This window comes from Melospiza georgiana, unplaced genomic scaffold (genome assembly GCF_028018845.1).
Source record: "Melospiza georgiana isolate bMelGeo1 unplaced genomic scaffold, bMelGeo1.pri scaffold_29, whole genome shotgun sequence".
NCBI classification, from domain to species: domain Eukaryota; kingdom Metazoa; phylum Chordata; class Aves; order Passeriformes; family Passerellidae; genus Melospiza; species Melospiza georgiana.
In genome coordinates, this window is record NW_026652215.1 from 9,726,354 (window position 1) to 9,741,405 (window position 15,052).

A 15,052-nucleotide genomic window follows, 5' to 3' on the forward strand; every position below is an offset into this window, starting at 1 on the left:
TGAGGGGCACCCAGGCTCCTGGATGGAATTCCTGTGCAAGTCCCTCAGTGTCACAGCAGCCTTCCCATGGAGCCCCGTGGATCAGAGCATGTTCCACAGGGGCCCTTGGGGCAAACAGGGAGATCTGGTCTGGCAGGATGTGTAAAACCATATCCTGGCAGATCTACTTGTTCTCACACAGAATCCCTGGCTGCAGGGACACATTCCCATTGTTCCTGCCCAGGGTTCAGGACTCAGTGTTGTCTTTCCCAGGAGCTGCTCCTTCAGCTGCCTTGGGAGGGCCTTTTGGCCTCCGGACCCACACTCCGGCTCCATTATTAGAGCTGCTGCATCCAAACCCTTTATCTCCACAAACGGTGGTGACTGGAGGTGGATCTCCTGTTTTCACAATTGTTCTTAAAATTGCAAAATCAATAATTGTGCTACCCTGTCATGGGGTTGAACAATCCAATCTTGTTTATTATTGTTTACAGAATTACTGTAATTTCTCCTGCATATTCTGCATCATTTCCTCCTGCCATGACAGGAACACTTTGCAAGGCCAAGCTCCAAGGGAGCAGTTACCAAAGCAAAGTGTCCTGGAGGAATCTGAATTCCTGTTTCAGTACTGATAGCTCTCATTTGCCTTGAATTTCTCCTCATTAATTCCAATGCATGAAGGCCCAGCCCTGCAGCCTCTGGGCTGGCCCTGCCAGGGGCCATCACAGCCAGAACAATTTCCCAGGCAGCCCAAGTCTCACTGCCCATGGTTGGATTTGCAAACTGGGGGCAGCCGTGCACAGCTAGGGGGTTCCATTTCCCCAGTGGGCCATTGTGAAAGGCATGGAGCACATCTGGGAGATGGGTTCTCCATGGACAAAGGTTCTCATCTCCTCATTTTTCCAACTGCTCTTTTAACAACCCCTTCACCCTTTCAACCAATCCTGCAGCTTGTGCATAGTCTGGTACATGAAAAACCCTGCAGGCTTAATCACTGTATTTTTCACAGGAACAGACAAAGCACTCTGCATCACAGTATCAGCACACCCTGTAAAAATAGTCAATTTCATCTCTTTCTCCTTTTTCCGTTGTATACAATCTCAGAAAGTTGACCACTGACATTAGGTTCCTGGCCAATTCTGTTCTGTAGGGTATTTAGTGTTACATCCCTGAACAGCCAAAGATACCAAATTAGTATTGTCAGCATTTCACATTATTATTGTCAATATTTCACATTATTCTTATTTTACATGTACATATTGATATAGAAATGTAGATATAGATATCTAGATATAGAAATATATATCTATAAAAATCTATAAATATAAACATGAAGGTCTTATTATCCTATAAATACGTATATACTTATTTATTATATTGATATTTCACTTGCACAAGTGCATCTGAGCTCAAGATTAAAACTTTCTTCTGTTGCTCCATGTGGGAGCATTCCAACAATAATTGCTCCTCCTGAAGGTGCTGTTTCCTATGTGCTCTCAGCAAATTCAGCTTTGTCTGCCCAAACCCACAAGGTCTTTTCCTTTTCCATTTGCAATTTTTGGGTGCATTTGAAGCCATCCAGGGGTGCAGCTTCTTTTACCCAACTGCCCCACTGCTCCCACAGGGCTCCGACCTCAGCCCACTCCAGAGCCAGGGAACTCCAGGGAAGGGCTTCCCAGCTGGGAATTTCTGATGGCACTGATTCCTCACATTTACACTGAACAAGTGACATTTTGTTGGGATCTGGCCAGACTGTGCCAGTTTTGTTTTACCAGTGGGCAGGGTCAGCACCAAAGACACAGACTGCAACTGAAGGAATCAGTGTCATTTCCTGCAGCTCAGAGCAGCAAAGAATCACAAAAGGAGCAGCTCAGCAATGCACCCAACCATCCCCACCAAAGATTGCCTGCAGTGATTAAGAAAGATCCAGCAGCATTTACCCTCAGCCTTTACCATTCCCCAGACCCACACAGCAGCTGGGGAAGCTGTCACAGCCAAGGGCTGCAGAGCCACTCCTGGGCACTGGGAATTCCTGCAGGTGCCTCCAGCCCCAGGTGAGGCTCCAACCCGGCTGGGAGAGGGCCCAGCTCTGACAGTGCTGAATGAACAAACTGACAGCACTGCTAGTGTGGCAACATCTGCTTTCATCCTCCTCTTGGGTCCCTCCCAAAGCCTGGCCAGGGCTCAAGGAGGAACCAAGGGAGCTGACTTAGACCATACAGCCTCAAATAAGGCCAGATGTCAGATTTCATGGCCTTGTCTGGCTTCTAAATACACAAAGGTCAATACATGTTTCACTAAGGAGTGGCTACATCTATTACAGGGCCTAATGACCATGCATATTTCATCAGGGAGCAGATACAAAGATAACCTTTGCTTGGAAGGTTCATCCAGAGGCCACCTTTGGCTCAGGGCCTGCTGTCCAGGCCTCACTCAGGGCTGGTGTCCAGGCCTTGGCACTTCAGGGACGTGGTTTAGTGCTGGGCTTGGCACTGCTGGGTGAGTGTTTGCACTGGCTGAGCTCAGAGGGCTTTTCCAACAGAAAGGATTCTGTGATTCCATGATTCTATCCACTGCATTCAGCAGAGGCTATTTTAGCAGCATTCCTTTGCTCCAAAAGTTCCCTCTTGCCCAGCTCCTGTGGCCTGAGGCTTCAGCTCCTTCAGTTCCTGGTGCTGAGCTGCTCATTCTGAACGAGTTGACTCGGAGAGAAGAACACAGTCCATGCAATTCCTTCTGGGACACGGAGAGGGGAGGCTGTGCAAACAGGAGCATTGTTTTCTGCGGCCTCCTCTCTGCCCTTCACGCCTTTCAGCACTTTGAACCAGCCAAGAGCTTTCTCCAAGAGTGCAATGGAGCAGCTGCTCCTGCTCCCAGGCCTGGCTCTCTCCAGTCTCTGCCCTTGCCTGGTTCTGTCCCTCTTGCTGTGCCCTCTGTTCCTCCAGGGCTCGCTGGCTGCTGCCCAGGACTGTGGCACTGGCACAGATCCAGTGCTCCAGAGCCTCCTTTCTGTGCCCTTGCAGCTGCCTGGGCACAGCAGCCTTTTCCATCTGGAAGCTCCCCATGGGCAGGGAGTGCCCAGCTCTGTTCCTTGCACAGCCTCCAGGAGCCCAGGGCTGCCATCTCCAGTCCCTGCTGGCACTGGGGGCTCCCAGGTGCCTCAGGCTGCTGTGACACCGCTGCACACGGGAGGGAAGAGGGGCAGGGGCTGTGCCCAAAGTCAGCTCCATCTGCTGCTGCTGCTGCTGTGGGGTCATTTGTGCAGCCCTGGCCCAGAGTCAGGGATCAGATCCTGCCAGTCTCTTCCAGCCCTGGCTGCTCAGAGTTTTGGCCTTGGAGCCTCAGGTGGCCAAAGGCAGCTGCTGCTGGTCCCTCTGTGTGTGCCCGTGTTCAGCAGTGTTGCTCCATCAGTCTGTGCCCAGCAACGGGGAAAAGCCTCAGCCCTGCAGGGCCAGGAGCTGCCGGGCTCTGCCTGAGCAGCTCAGCCAGCAGGAAGGGAGCTGCTCCACACGGGAACCAGGAGCAAAGGACGTTCCTTTGATAGGACATGTTTTCTATTGAAAGGAAGAAAAGGAAAAAGTAAGAAAAAACTGTATAAAATGTGAAAGATAAAAACAAAACCCAAGTGTGCAGTGAAAAATCTTCTGAATTAACTCTGAATTAAGAGGCAACTGATCTTTTGAAAGAGGACTCAGTTATTTACTTTGTAAATGTGCTGATGGCATGGATCCATCTTACTGACTTCAGCAGTCTTTTCAAAATTTTTTGGGGATTGTTTCCAATATTGTTACTTTAAATTGTGGTCGAGGCAACAGGAAATTGCTTTGTGCCCTTCCAGCTCCAAGCAGGACTGGGAATGGAAACTCTGTCAAAGCCCCAATCCTTTAGAAGATGACCTTCCTTCTCACCCTGAGAATGAGCTGCACATTCCTTTTGAAACTGTCAGGGATTTCTTAGAGACACTAAGTCCCACTGACAGCTTTTTGCTCTGGTGTGGAAGTGCAGAAGGGCAATTCTCCATCCACCACCTCCAGACTGCACTGCCTCAGGAGCACGGCCCACTCGCCAGCTTTGGCCCACTCGTGGCACTTCTAGAGGAGGAAGAAAGTGCAGTTGCACAATTCCAACAAAAAAGGAATGAAGACTGGGACAGACAAAACACCCTGTGCAGATCCAGGCGTTCAGCTGGGACTGTGGAGAGTTTGGATCCTTGTCAGTTGGATGTGTGTCCCCAGCTGCAATCTCTGGGCCTGCAGCAGAGTCTCACTCACCTGCCAAAGCAGAAAGCTCAGGCGCTGTGCTCGCAACGGGCTCGTCTGATGCAGAGCTGTGAGAGCAATGTGAGGGCAGAGCCAGCCCAGCTGGGCCCAGGGCTGAGCCCAGCAGAGCCCTGGCAGAGCCCAGAGCAGCCTCAGCACCCGCAGAGCCCGGCTGCAAGGAAAGCAGAAAGTGCCCATCAGCTGAGGGCTCCTGTGCCCTTGTGCCAAGGCCTGCGGTGCCCAGGCCATGCTGGCTGTGCCCAGAGCTGCCCATCCCTGCTGCCTTTGGCAGCAGAGCAGGAGGGCAGCACATGTGCCCAGCCTGCAGCCAGCCAGGGCACATCCAGCCCTCGGCAGCTGCCCAGAGCCAAAAAGCAGCTGGGCAGCTGACTGAAGAATTCATTGCATCTGCCCCAGCTAAGGGGGAACCTTTGGTGCCCAGCTGTGCCATGCCCAGATCTGGGAGCAAGCCCCTGCCTGTAGACTCACCTGCAAATTGGACCTGGAGCCTGGCTTTGAAGAAGGTGCCAGAATCCAAGTCCATCATCTTCAGCTGGCCAGGCCAAGAAGAGATTGTCATCCTTGAGGTTGTCCTTGGTGTCTCCAGCAGCAGCCCTGCTTGGAACAGCTTCTCCAGGGGCTCCTTTCCCTTCCCTGGGGTCAGACCAGGCTGTCAGGGCTCTGCCCAGGGCCCCAGCCATCCATGAACCATACAAACAAAACCAGGGGGATGGTGGCCACCAGTGCTTGTCACACCGGGTCTCCAGCTCAGCTCCAGCCCAAGAGCTGCATGTTCCCTTCTGCTGACCCCTGCTCGGAGCTACAGGCAGGACAAAACCAGCCTGGTTTGCTTTGCCACTGATTGCCAAGAGATGCATGGAGCTGGTACCTGCTAGGCCCCTGGATCCAACTGTGCACGTGGATTTCTTCAGTCTTCTAGGGCAGGGAAACACCCTTCACCCAAGGATGACAGAAAAGCTCTTCTAAGGATGGCCTGTCCGAGGGTTGCATGGACAAACACCTCTTAATAACATCTTGGCACACTGGGGAGAGAAACCAGAAATCGCCAGTCAGTTGGAGAAGTTGCCCCCCTGTTCCCATGCCCAGGTCATGCTGGGTGTGACCAGAGCTGGGCCTAAACTTCCCCATGGATGCTCTGTTTGGAGGAGAGCAGGACATGTGCCACCTCCTCAGCAGCTGCCAGAGTGGGATGCCCATGAGCCCACTGCTGTCTCCCAGCACTGGTATTTCCCCCGTGCCCAGAGATGAGGATCCACCTTGAGAGAGCCATCGTGGGAACAAGATTCGCCCCCGGATGATCTCCTGGCCCCTCCTGAATGGGTGCTTCCCCATGACCAGGTGGCACAGCAGGAGGCCCAGGGACCAGATCGTGGCTGCCTCGCCGTGGTAGCGTTGGTGCTGGATCCACTCTGGTGGGCTGTAGGACAGGGTTCCTGTGGAACACAGACACAGCTCAGCAGGGGGCTGCTGCTGCTCCCAGAGCCCAGCCCCAGCATCCCTGGGCATGTGGGAGCTGCCCCAGAGGCACACGGGGTGAGCGCTGCCCTCTCGCCAGCACCTGGGACTTGTGCACAAACTCGCGGCTGGAAAAGAAGCCACTGGTGCTGGAAGAGGGCAGCAGAAACCCTGGGAAAGCCCAACCATGACACACAAAGGAAAAACCCACTCAGTAGTGGAGAAAACCCACTCTCCTCCCCACCCGCATGGCCCCCAAAAATGTTAATAAGCCAAGGCGGACAAGGAGAGCGGAGCAGTCCAGCCCTTCCTTGCCTGCACACCAAACCATCCGGGGCACACGGTCAGGCCTCCCTCTCTGCTGGCCCCATGGGGGTTTGTGTTGGGCTGGCTGCCCCAGCTCCAGCCCCAGCCCAGGGCACAGTGGGTGCTGAAGGCTGTCAGCAGGGCTGGGAGATAGCCGCCCTCACACCCCACCCAGATCAACTCGGCTCCAGCATCAATCCCATCCCGGCTGCAATAGGGGGAAGCCCCAGTGCTGCACCCAGGCTGGGCCACGAGATGCCCAGGAGCACCCCCTGCAAGGGCTCACCTGCAAATTGGGTGTAGGCTGTGTCTTGGAGGAAGGCGCCACAGCCAAAGTCAATCAGTTTCAGCTGCCCGCTGGCCAGGTCGAGCAGGACATTCTCGGGCTTAATGTCCCGGTGCAGGACCCTGCAGCTGGTGCAGTGCCGCACGGCCTCCAGCACCTGGCGGAACAGCCCCCGCGCCTCCTCCTCTGGCAGGAACCCCCGCTCCGCCAGGAAACCCGAGAGCTCCTGGCACCGCTCCGGACGCTCCAGCACCAGCAGGAAGCTGTCGGGGAGCTCAAGCCACTCCAGGAGCTGAATGACACCGCCACAGCCACAGGACACCTTGGCCAGCAGCACGATCTCCAGGGGTGCGCTGGTGCCGTCGGGCTGCGGGAGGAGCACGACGCCGTCAGTGGGGCCGAGGCCGTGCCGGGGCTCTGGGAGCCCTCAGCCAGCCCGGGATGCTCTGCATGCCCCGCTCAACCCACGCCCACTCTCCCCGCAGGGCTCACGGCGGCTCCCACTGTGCCGGGCCCCGGCTCCTCGCGGCCCGGCACGGCCCGGCTGCTGCCGCTGGCTCCGCTCACTCACCAGCTCGCCCCAGTGCCGGATGCGATCCCTCGGCACGCGTTTGATGGCCACCTGCGAGCGAGGGAGAGCAGCGGGGTGAGCTCGCCGCCTGTCCCGCCGCGCCCCGACCTTCTCCTCCTCCTCCCTCCTCCTCCGCCCCCTCCGCCTGCGCCGCCGCCGGCCCCGCCGCTCACCGGGGCGCCGTCCGAGAGCCGCGTGGCTGCGAAGACGCTGCCGAAGCCGCCGCGTCCCAGCAGCGATCCCAGCCGGTACCGCTCCAGCAGGGCCTCCTGCGCCGTCCCTGCGGCTGTCAGCGCTCGGCCCAGGGCGAGCAACGGCCCCCGAGCGCCCCTCACCCGCCCGGGGCCCGGCATCCCCACCCGCCCCGGGCCCCGACAGCTCGGGGACGGAGGCCGCGCTGCCGAGCGGCGGAGCTCGGGCCGGGGAAGCCGCATCGGAAGCGGCGGGAGCGGCTGCGCCGCGGGTGTGCTCCGCGGGGTCCGGGAGAAGCCGGGGCCGGGGTCGGGACTGGAGCCTGCGTCGGGTCCGGGGCCGGGCTCGGGCCAGGCGGAGCCGAAGGGCGGCGATGCCGCCCCCGCACCAGGCACTGATGCCCGCCCGGCAGCGCCACCGCCAGCACGGCCAGAGCCGGGCGGAGGCGAGACCGCGGCGGGACGGCCGGGGCCGGGCACGGGGCAGCCCCGCCCGGGGCCGGGGGCGGGCCGGGGGCATGGCCCAGCCCGGTAGGGGAGAGGGAGGCGGGGAGAGGAGAGGGATGCCGGGCAAGGGACCCCGAGAGAAGGGTGCCCGACAGCGGGAAAGGGAGAGAAAGAGAAATAATAGGACAAAGACAAAGAGAAAGAAAAATAGGGGAAAGCGTGTTTTAAATTATCTGTTTTGCTGCTCTCGCCGCTGCTGCTGCTGCCGCTGCTGCTGCTGCCGCTGCCGCGGCTGCAACTGAAGCACCGGGGCCGTTCGTCCCCGTGTCCGTTCCCCGCTCGCCCCACGAGCCCCACGTTCGAGCCCCGCGCGCCCCGGGGACAGCCCCTCCGTCTGCCCAAACACGGGAACTTGGCAGCGCTGAGCCCGGATGCAGAGCCCTGACTCCTGCACGCTGGCACAGCGATCCCCTCGCTTGCTGCTGTGCATTGTCCTTGCTGAGGGTCAAACACTGTCGGGCCGCCTTCCCTTGGGGCAGGATTCCTACCTGACCCCAGCACTGCACTTACATCTCCAGTGTTGCTTTCCCATAAAAACAGGGGAAGGAAAACTGTGTGTGGCTCATGGTATTTTAGAGTGTCTAAAAATCACTAAGTCATCGATCCTAGAGGCGAGGTGCATCTGGAATTACTGGACGCAAGATAGAAAAGGGGAGCATAGAAAAAAATAGAGGAAAACACCTTGGATTGTTTCTTTTATTTTACATCTGGAAAGCTGTTTCAGTTTTCCAGGAATCTTCTCCTGTCTGCTCTTCCCAAGAATCTCTCATGGAGAACAAGGTCAAGCTTCTGTCACAAGATTTGCCACCAGGAAATTATGCCACTGGTGAAATTTTCATTGTGACTGTTTGTGCTGGCTTAGGGTAAATTTGGGGAGGAAACCTCCTAAAGGGGTCTGTCTAGAAAGCAAGTTGAAGTGGCCCCTACCCCTACTAGTTCAGGAAAAGACTTCCCTCGAGAAAAGTGAAAAAAAACCCCATTTTTTTTTAACGAGTAAAGTATTCACAAGCATGAAAAATGAATTATATTAAATCAAACCTTGGACAGTGCTGAAGAGTTGGCCAATTCAGAAAGTCCTTTTTGTGGGTTGTAGTTGGCTCACTCAGTCTCTTCTAAGTCCCTCTGGTTCTGGAATGCAGCATTCCAGAGCTCGGGGGGCCACAGGTGTGAGCTGCAGGTGTTTGTCTGGGTTTTCAGTCCAGAGCAGGTTTAAACAGTTCCAAGAAAAAGGAAAGTCACAGTCCGAGGAACTTTTCTTCCTGAGGTGGCTAAAATCAAATTGCTGGACCTTGGCTGTGAAGGCATCGGGAAATTTCCAAATCTGGGCACTGGCGGTCCCAGCAAACACCAGATCATGGTGGCGCTGGAGCCAGAACCTGCAGATTTCCAAACTTTGGCTTTCTGTGCCAGCAAATCACTGGGCTTGGGCTGTGCCAGCACCAGGAAGTTTTCAGATCTGGGCGCTGGCACTGCCAGCAAACACCTGATCTGGGTGGTGTCGTTGCCAGTGACAGAAATCTGCCGGATTTGGGCTCTGCTGGCATCAGGAAATTTCCAAATCTGGGTTCTGGTGCAGCAAACACAAGATGTGGGCAGTGCCAGACCCAGTAGCAGAAAGGTGAAAGGTTTTGGATTTCTGTGCCAGCAAATTGCTGCACTTGGGCTGTGTCAGAATAGGGAAATTTCCAGATCTGGGCACTGGCAGTGCCAGCAAACACCAGTGAAAACTTCTGGTCCTTGTCTGCACTGTTGACCAGTGGTTTCCCTGAGAACCAGCTCTGGCAACTTTACAGACAGCGACTCCTTTCATCTCGTTGTCTGGAAACAGAACTTTACTGAAGGCAAACACAACAAACAGGACAGCGTACACAGTACAGAGAGAGAAGCAGAAAAAGGCCTGGGTCCAGGGTCTAGCAGGAATATTTATACATTTATTTATGGGGAGGGGTTAAGGTGGGATCTGAGGGAAGGATCCAAGAGGAAGGAAGGATTAAGAATATTACAGTTTTTGCAGTATAAAGTAACAAATGGTAGCAAAGAGAACTCAGAACTTTCTAGTAACAATTGCATAACTGAACAAGAGGATTATGGGCGGGAGCTCCTGCTGACCCCAACTAAAGAGGGTTTTCCCACGGCCTTAAGCCGAGGTCTCCCTCTTCTTTTAAACCAACCCCAACACACCAGATCTGGGCAGTGCCGGGTTTTGGCTTTCTTTGCCAGACAATTGCTGCATTTGGGTTGTGCCAGCACCAGGAAATTGCCAGATCTGGGCACTGGCGGTGCCAGCTAACCGCAGATCTGGGTGGTGCCGGTGCTATCACCATAAAATTGCCAGGATTTGTCTTTCTGTGCCAGCAAACTGCTGGACTTGGGCCGTGCTGCCACTGGGAAACTGCTGGATATGAGCACTGGCAGTGCCAGCAAACACCAGATCTGGGTGGGGCCAGCACCAGGTATTTGCAAGGTCTTGGCTTTCTTTGCCAGAAAATTACTAGACTCAGGCTGTGCCGGCACCAGGAAATTCCTGCATCTGGGCACTGGTGGTGCCAGCAAACACCGGATCTTGGCATTGCCAATGACGGTAGCAGGGAATTGCCAGATTTTGGCTTTCTTTGCCAGAAAATCGCTGGACTTGGCTCTGCCAGAACAGGGAAATATCCAGATCTGAGCACTGGCAGTGGCAGCAAACACCAGGTCTGGGCACCTGTATTGGCATCAGGAAATTGCCAGATTCTGGCTTTCTGTGCCAGCAAATTGCTGGACTTGGGCTGTGCCAGCCCTGGGAAATTTCCGGATCTGGGCACTTGTGCAGCAAACACCAGATCTGGGTGGTGTCTCATAGTGTGTTTTTATACTTTGTAATACTTTGCAATAGTTTTGTTTTTGAATCCCTGACTTTTTCCCAAATGGTTCATCCCAGATGGTACCCCCCTCCCTTTACCTGTGTAATCCCTTTCTCTTGCTGAGATCATCCCCAAATCCCCACCCTGGCTCTCTGTCAATCACTCAGCATCCCATCCCCTCCATCTAGAAGCTTTGGTCCAGGATGTCGAGTGATTAGCAAGAGGCCAGGGGTGAGCCCCCCAAGCCTTGCCCCAAATGCTGTCCTAAATGTCTGTCCCCCAGTACCCATCCCTTAGGGTCACTTATTGTTTAGTAAAATGTTATCTACTTTTGGTTTCCACCTCCCTTTAAATGTAACCTTGGCACATCTCCCAGGGCTCTCAGCAGGAGCCGCCTGAGGTGTAGGGACTCCTTTGGGACTCCTAGAATAAAACCTGGGATTAACCCCTGCTAAGAGTCGGGCCTTAATCTTGTACCCATGTCTCTGGTGTCTCTCCTGCTGCAAAGATGACCACGTGCCCTCCATACCCTCAGGGCTTGGGAGAGTGTCTCCCCGCTGTCGGCCGTGTCGGGGTTCCCCCCGGTGTCTGCCAACTCGGGACTGGCTGAGGGTTCCTGAGAGGCTCCCAGAGGGACAGAGACACTGCCCATATAGGTAAACTGAATGGCGCTGGGATTTTGGAGGTAATTACAAATTGGCCTGAAGGTGAAAATTTTGGTGTCACAGATGAAGAACAAGACCAGCAACATGGACTGAAGAAGCTCCTCCATATAACCAAGTTTTCCCAGAGGAAACACGCTACGGTCTTTTCACTGATGGTTCCTGTCCAATCGTAGGGATGAACCGAAAGTGGAAAGCAGCCGTATGGAGCCCCACACGACAGGTTGCACAAGCTACCAAAGGAGAAGGTGGATCAAGTCAATTTGCTGAACTCAAAGCTGTTCAGCTGGCCCTGGACATTGTAGAAAGAGAGAAGTGGCCAAAGCTCTACCTCTACACTGATTCATGGATGGTGGCCAATTCTCTGTGGGGGTGGCTGGAGAGGTGGCTGGAAAGAGGCTAACTGGCAGCATAGAGGAAAACCAATTTGGGCTGCTGATGAGTGGAAAGACAGTGCTTCCAGGATAGGGAGGCTGCCTGTGAAGGTCCACCCCATAGATGCTCATGTCCCCAAGAACTGGGCTAATGAGGAACACCAAAACAACGAACAGGTAGATCAGGTAGCAAAAATAGAGGTGTCAAAGACAGACTTAGATTGGCAACATAAGGGAGAGTTTTTCCTAGCTCGATGGGCCCATGATGCCTCAGGTCATCAGGGTGGAGATGCTACCTATAAGTGGGCACGAGACCAAGGGGTGGTTCTAACCATGGACAGTATTTCTCAGGTCATCCATGACTGTGAGACGTGTGCTGCCATCAAGCAAGCAGGCCAAGCGAGTGAAGCCCCTGTGGTATGGTGGGCGGCGGTCCAAGTACAAGTATGGGGAGGCCTGGCAGATTGACTACATCACACTGCCCCAGTCATGCCAAGGCAAGTTCTATGATCTGACCATGGTGGAAGCCACCATTGGATGGTTGGAGACCAATCCTGTGCCTCACGCCACTGCCAGGAACACCATCCTGGGCCTGGAGAAGCAAATCCTGTGGACACATGGAACCCCTGAGAGGACTGAGTCAGACAATGGGACTCATTTCAAGAACAGCCTTATCAATACCTGGTCCAGAGAACATGGTATTGAATAGATATATCATATCACCTATCATGCACCAGCTGCTGGGAAAGTTGAACGGTGCAACAGACTACTTAAAATGACTCTGAAGGCAATTGGTGGTGGAACTTTTAGAAATTGGCAAATGAACTTAGCAAAAGCCACCTGGATGGTCAACATCTGAGGGTCCATAAATCGAGCTGGTCCTGCCCAGTCTGAACCCCTGCACACAGTGGATGGAGATAAAGTCCCTGTTGTACACATGAAAGGTGTTTTAGGAAAGACTGTTTGTATTAATTCCACCCCAGTCAAAGACAACCCCATCTATGGGATTGTTTTTGCTCAAGGACCTGGTTACACTTGGTGGGTAATGCAAAAAGACGGAGAAAGCCGTTGTGTACTACAAGGAAACCTAGTCATAAGTGAAAACTGTGTGTACGGTTTTACTCTGATGCAGATGGAAATAGAATAAGGGGTGGATAATGTCCTGGATTGCAAGGAAATATGTGTGTTCTGTTCCCATCTGTTAGAGGTGAAGCAGTTATCTTCTGTTAATTGGGCAGTTTTCTTTATCTCTTCCACAAACCAATCCTCCCTCTGGGGAGACATCTGCTGTTAATGAGCCATTGAGTGTCACTGCATGACTGATCAAAATTACATCATCCCATTGTGAGATGCTCCACCCAGACTGAGGAGCCAAGCATTCCTAACTAGATATAAAATCTGAGATTTTGGGACACCAGAACAGCCTTTTCCACTGGATTCCCAGAGGAGCAGCAGCCTTTTCCATTGGATTCCCGGAGGAAGACCAGGCCTATCTACACCATCACTGGATCTTCAAAGGAAGACTACACCCTTCTACAGGATCACTGCTTCAACAGAACCACATCTGCCACTTCAGGAGGACTTCAGCCACCATTTCAATTGGACTGCTACCAGCACCCTGACCAACAGAGTGTCAGGAAATATTCTGACTCTGTCAGTGCTGCTTGTATTACTGCATGGTTTATTTGTTTAATTTTCTTCCCTAATAAAGAACCGTTATTCTTGCTCCCATATCTTTGCCTGAGAGCCCCCCCATTCATTTCAAAATTACAATAATTCAGAGGGAGAGGGTTTACATTTTCCATTTCCAGGGAAGGTCCTGCCTTCCTTAGCAGACACCTCTCTTCAAACCAAGACATAAACCCTTAGGGGGAAATTGAAAATATATACCCCACACTCAGTTAGAAGTATCCTAAGCCAAAAGGCTGAGAAATAGCTCACTGATTCCTGTATGTTAAATTATGAGGCCATCTTAATAGATAATGATTTAGAGGGAATTGTGTGTAACCAACTCAACCCTGCCCAGTTTTTCTATGGAGAACCAGATGAGGAACTAATACATAATTGCCTAGAGGTTATAAACTATCAAACTAAAGGAAGAGAGGACCTAACAGATCAACCACTCCAAGGTGGAAAATGATTGTACATCAATGGATCTTCATGAGAAATAAAGGGGCACAGGGTATTGCGGTACGCTATAGTGCATGAAGTGTTGGTAGCGAGAAAAGAGAAAGTTACTTTCCAACTGGTCAGCCCAAGGTGTGAGTTGAATGCCCTAAAACAAGCTCTGGAAACATTACCACAGAAAACTGGAACAATAGATACAGATTGAAAATATGCTTTTGGAATAGTGCATGACTTTGGAAAAATATGGGAAGAGAGGGGGCTATTCAATTTAAAGGGAAAGGGACTGATTCACAAAAAATTTCTTTTAGAAGAGTTAGAAACCTTACAATTACCAGAGGAAGTAGCAGTGGTGTATGTTAAAGGACATAAAAAAGGGGCAACTCAGGAGGAGTGAGGGAACAGTTAGGCTGATCTAGAGGCTAAAAATGCAGTTGAATCAGAGACAAAAAAAAGTAATAATAGTATTAACAGCCATGAGAGAAATGCAAAAAGTCCCAATATTCAGTGGGACAGAAGAGGAAGAACTCCTTAAAAGAGAAGCTAAGAAAGATAAAAAAGAGAAGTGGAGATTAGCAGATGGGAGGCAAGTGTTGAATAAACTCCTGGCCAGGAAAATGCTAGAAGGCATACATGAAACAACACATTCGGGTACACAAGTGCTAAGTGATCCATTTCTATGGGATTAGGACTGCATAGGAATTTTCAGAATAGCTAAGCAAGTAACTGAATGGAGTGTGATATGTCAACAAGTGAATAAGAAAATCATGAGGAAAACCCCCAGAAGAGGGTGACAACTAGCATTAGGGCCCTTCCAAAATATCCAAGTAGACTTTACTGAGCTTCCCCACATACAACAGTGGAAGTTTTTGCCAGTGATAGTAGATCACTTGACTCATTGGATAGAAATGGTACCCACTGTGAAAACCAATGCCAATGTTGTGAGTAAAACACTTCTAGAATCAATCATTCCCTGATATGGGATGGCAAACAGGATTGATCCCGACTGGGGAACTCATTTTACATCAAAGATATTGCAGAAAGTTGTTCAGGCCCTGGGAGTAAAATGGGAAGTACACACTCCAAGGTATCCACAGAGTTCTGCTCGGGTTGAGAGAATGAATCAAATTCTTAAAAGAGCTCTAGTTAAGCTAATGATTGAAACCCAAATGTCATGGATAAAATGTCTCCCTTTGGCCTTAGGAAGAATTAGAACCCAAGCCCAGTCAGATCTGGGGGTGTCACCCTATGAAATGATGTTTGGCTTACCCTTCCTGACCTCACCCCAGAAGGTTGCCACCTATGAGGGAGGGGAAGCCAATGCCAAGAAATAAGTTATGTTTATAGCAGAAACCTTAGAAGGGATACGACACAAAAGGGCAATTCCTCAAACTACCACCCTGGATTTCAGAATCCATAATATTAATCCCTGGAATTGGGTGATGATTTAAGTCATGGGGAGATCAGCCTCTAA

At 52.4% G+C, this 15,052-nt stretch overlaps 2 protein-coding genes across 2 annotated transcripts in view; one reads left to right on the forward strand and one right to left on the reverse strand.

Moving 5' to 3' along the window:
* The window catches only part of LOC131096425 (uncharacterized), a 1,435,131-nt gene that overhangs the window by 1,367,424 nt on the left and 52,655 nt on the right, over positions 1-15,052 (forward strand).
* On the reverse strand, positions 5,175-8,005 carry LOC131096321 (serine/threonine-protein kinase pim-1-like). The gene is given in 7 exon segments (XM_058044662.1): positions 5,175-5,281; positions 5,516-5,692; positions 6,307-6,673; positions 6,878-6,928; positions 7,051-7,159; positions 7,161-7,602; positions 7,873-8,005. Coding segments are annotated over 7 exon segments (1,386 nt in total).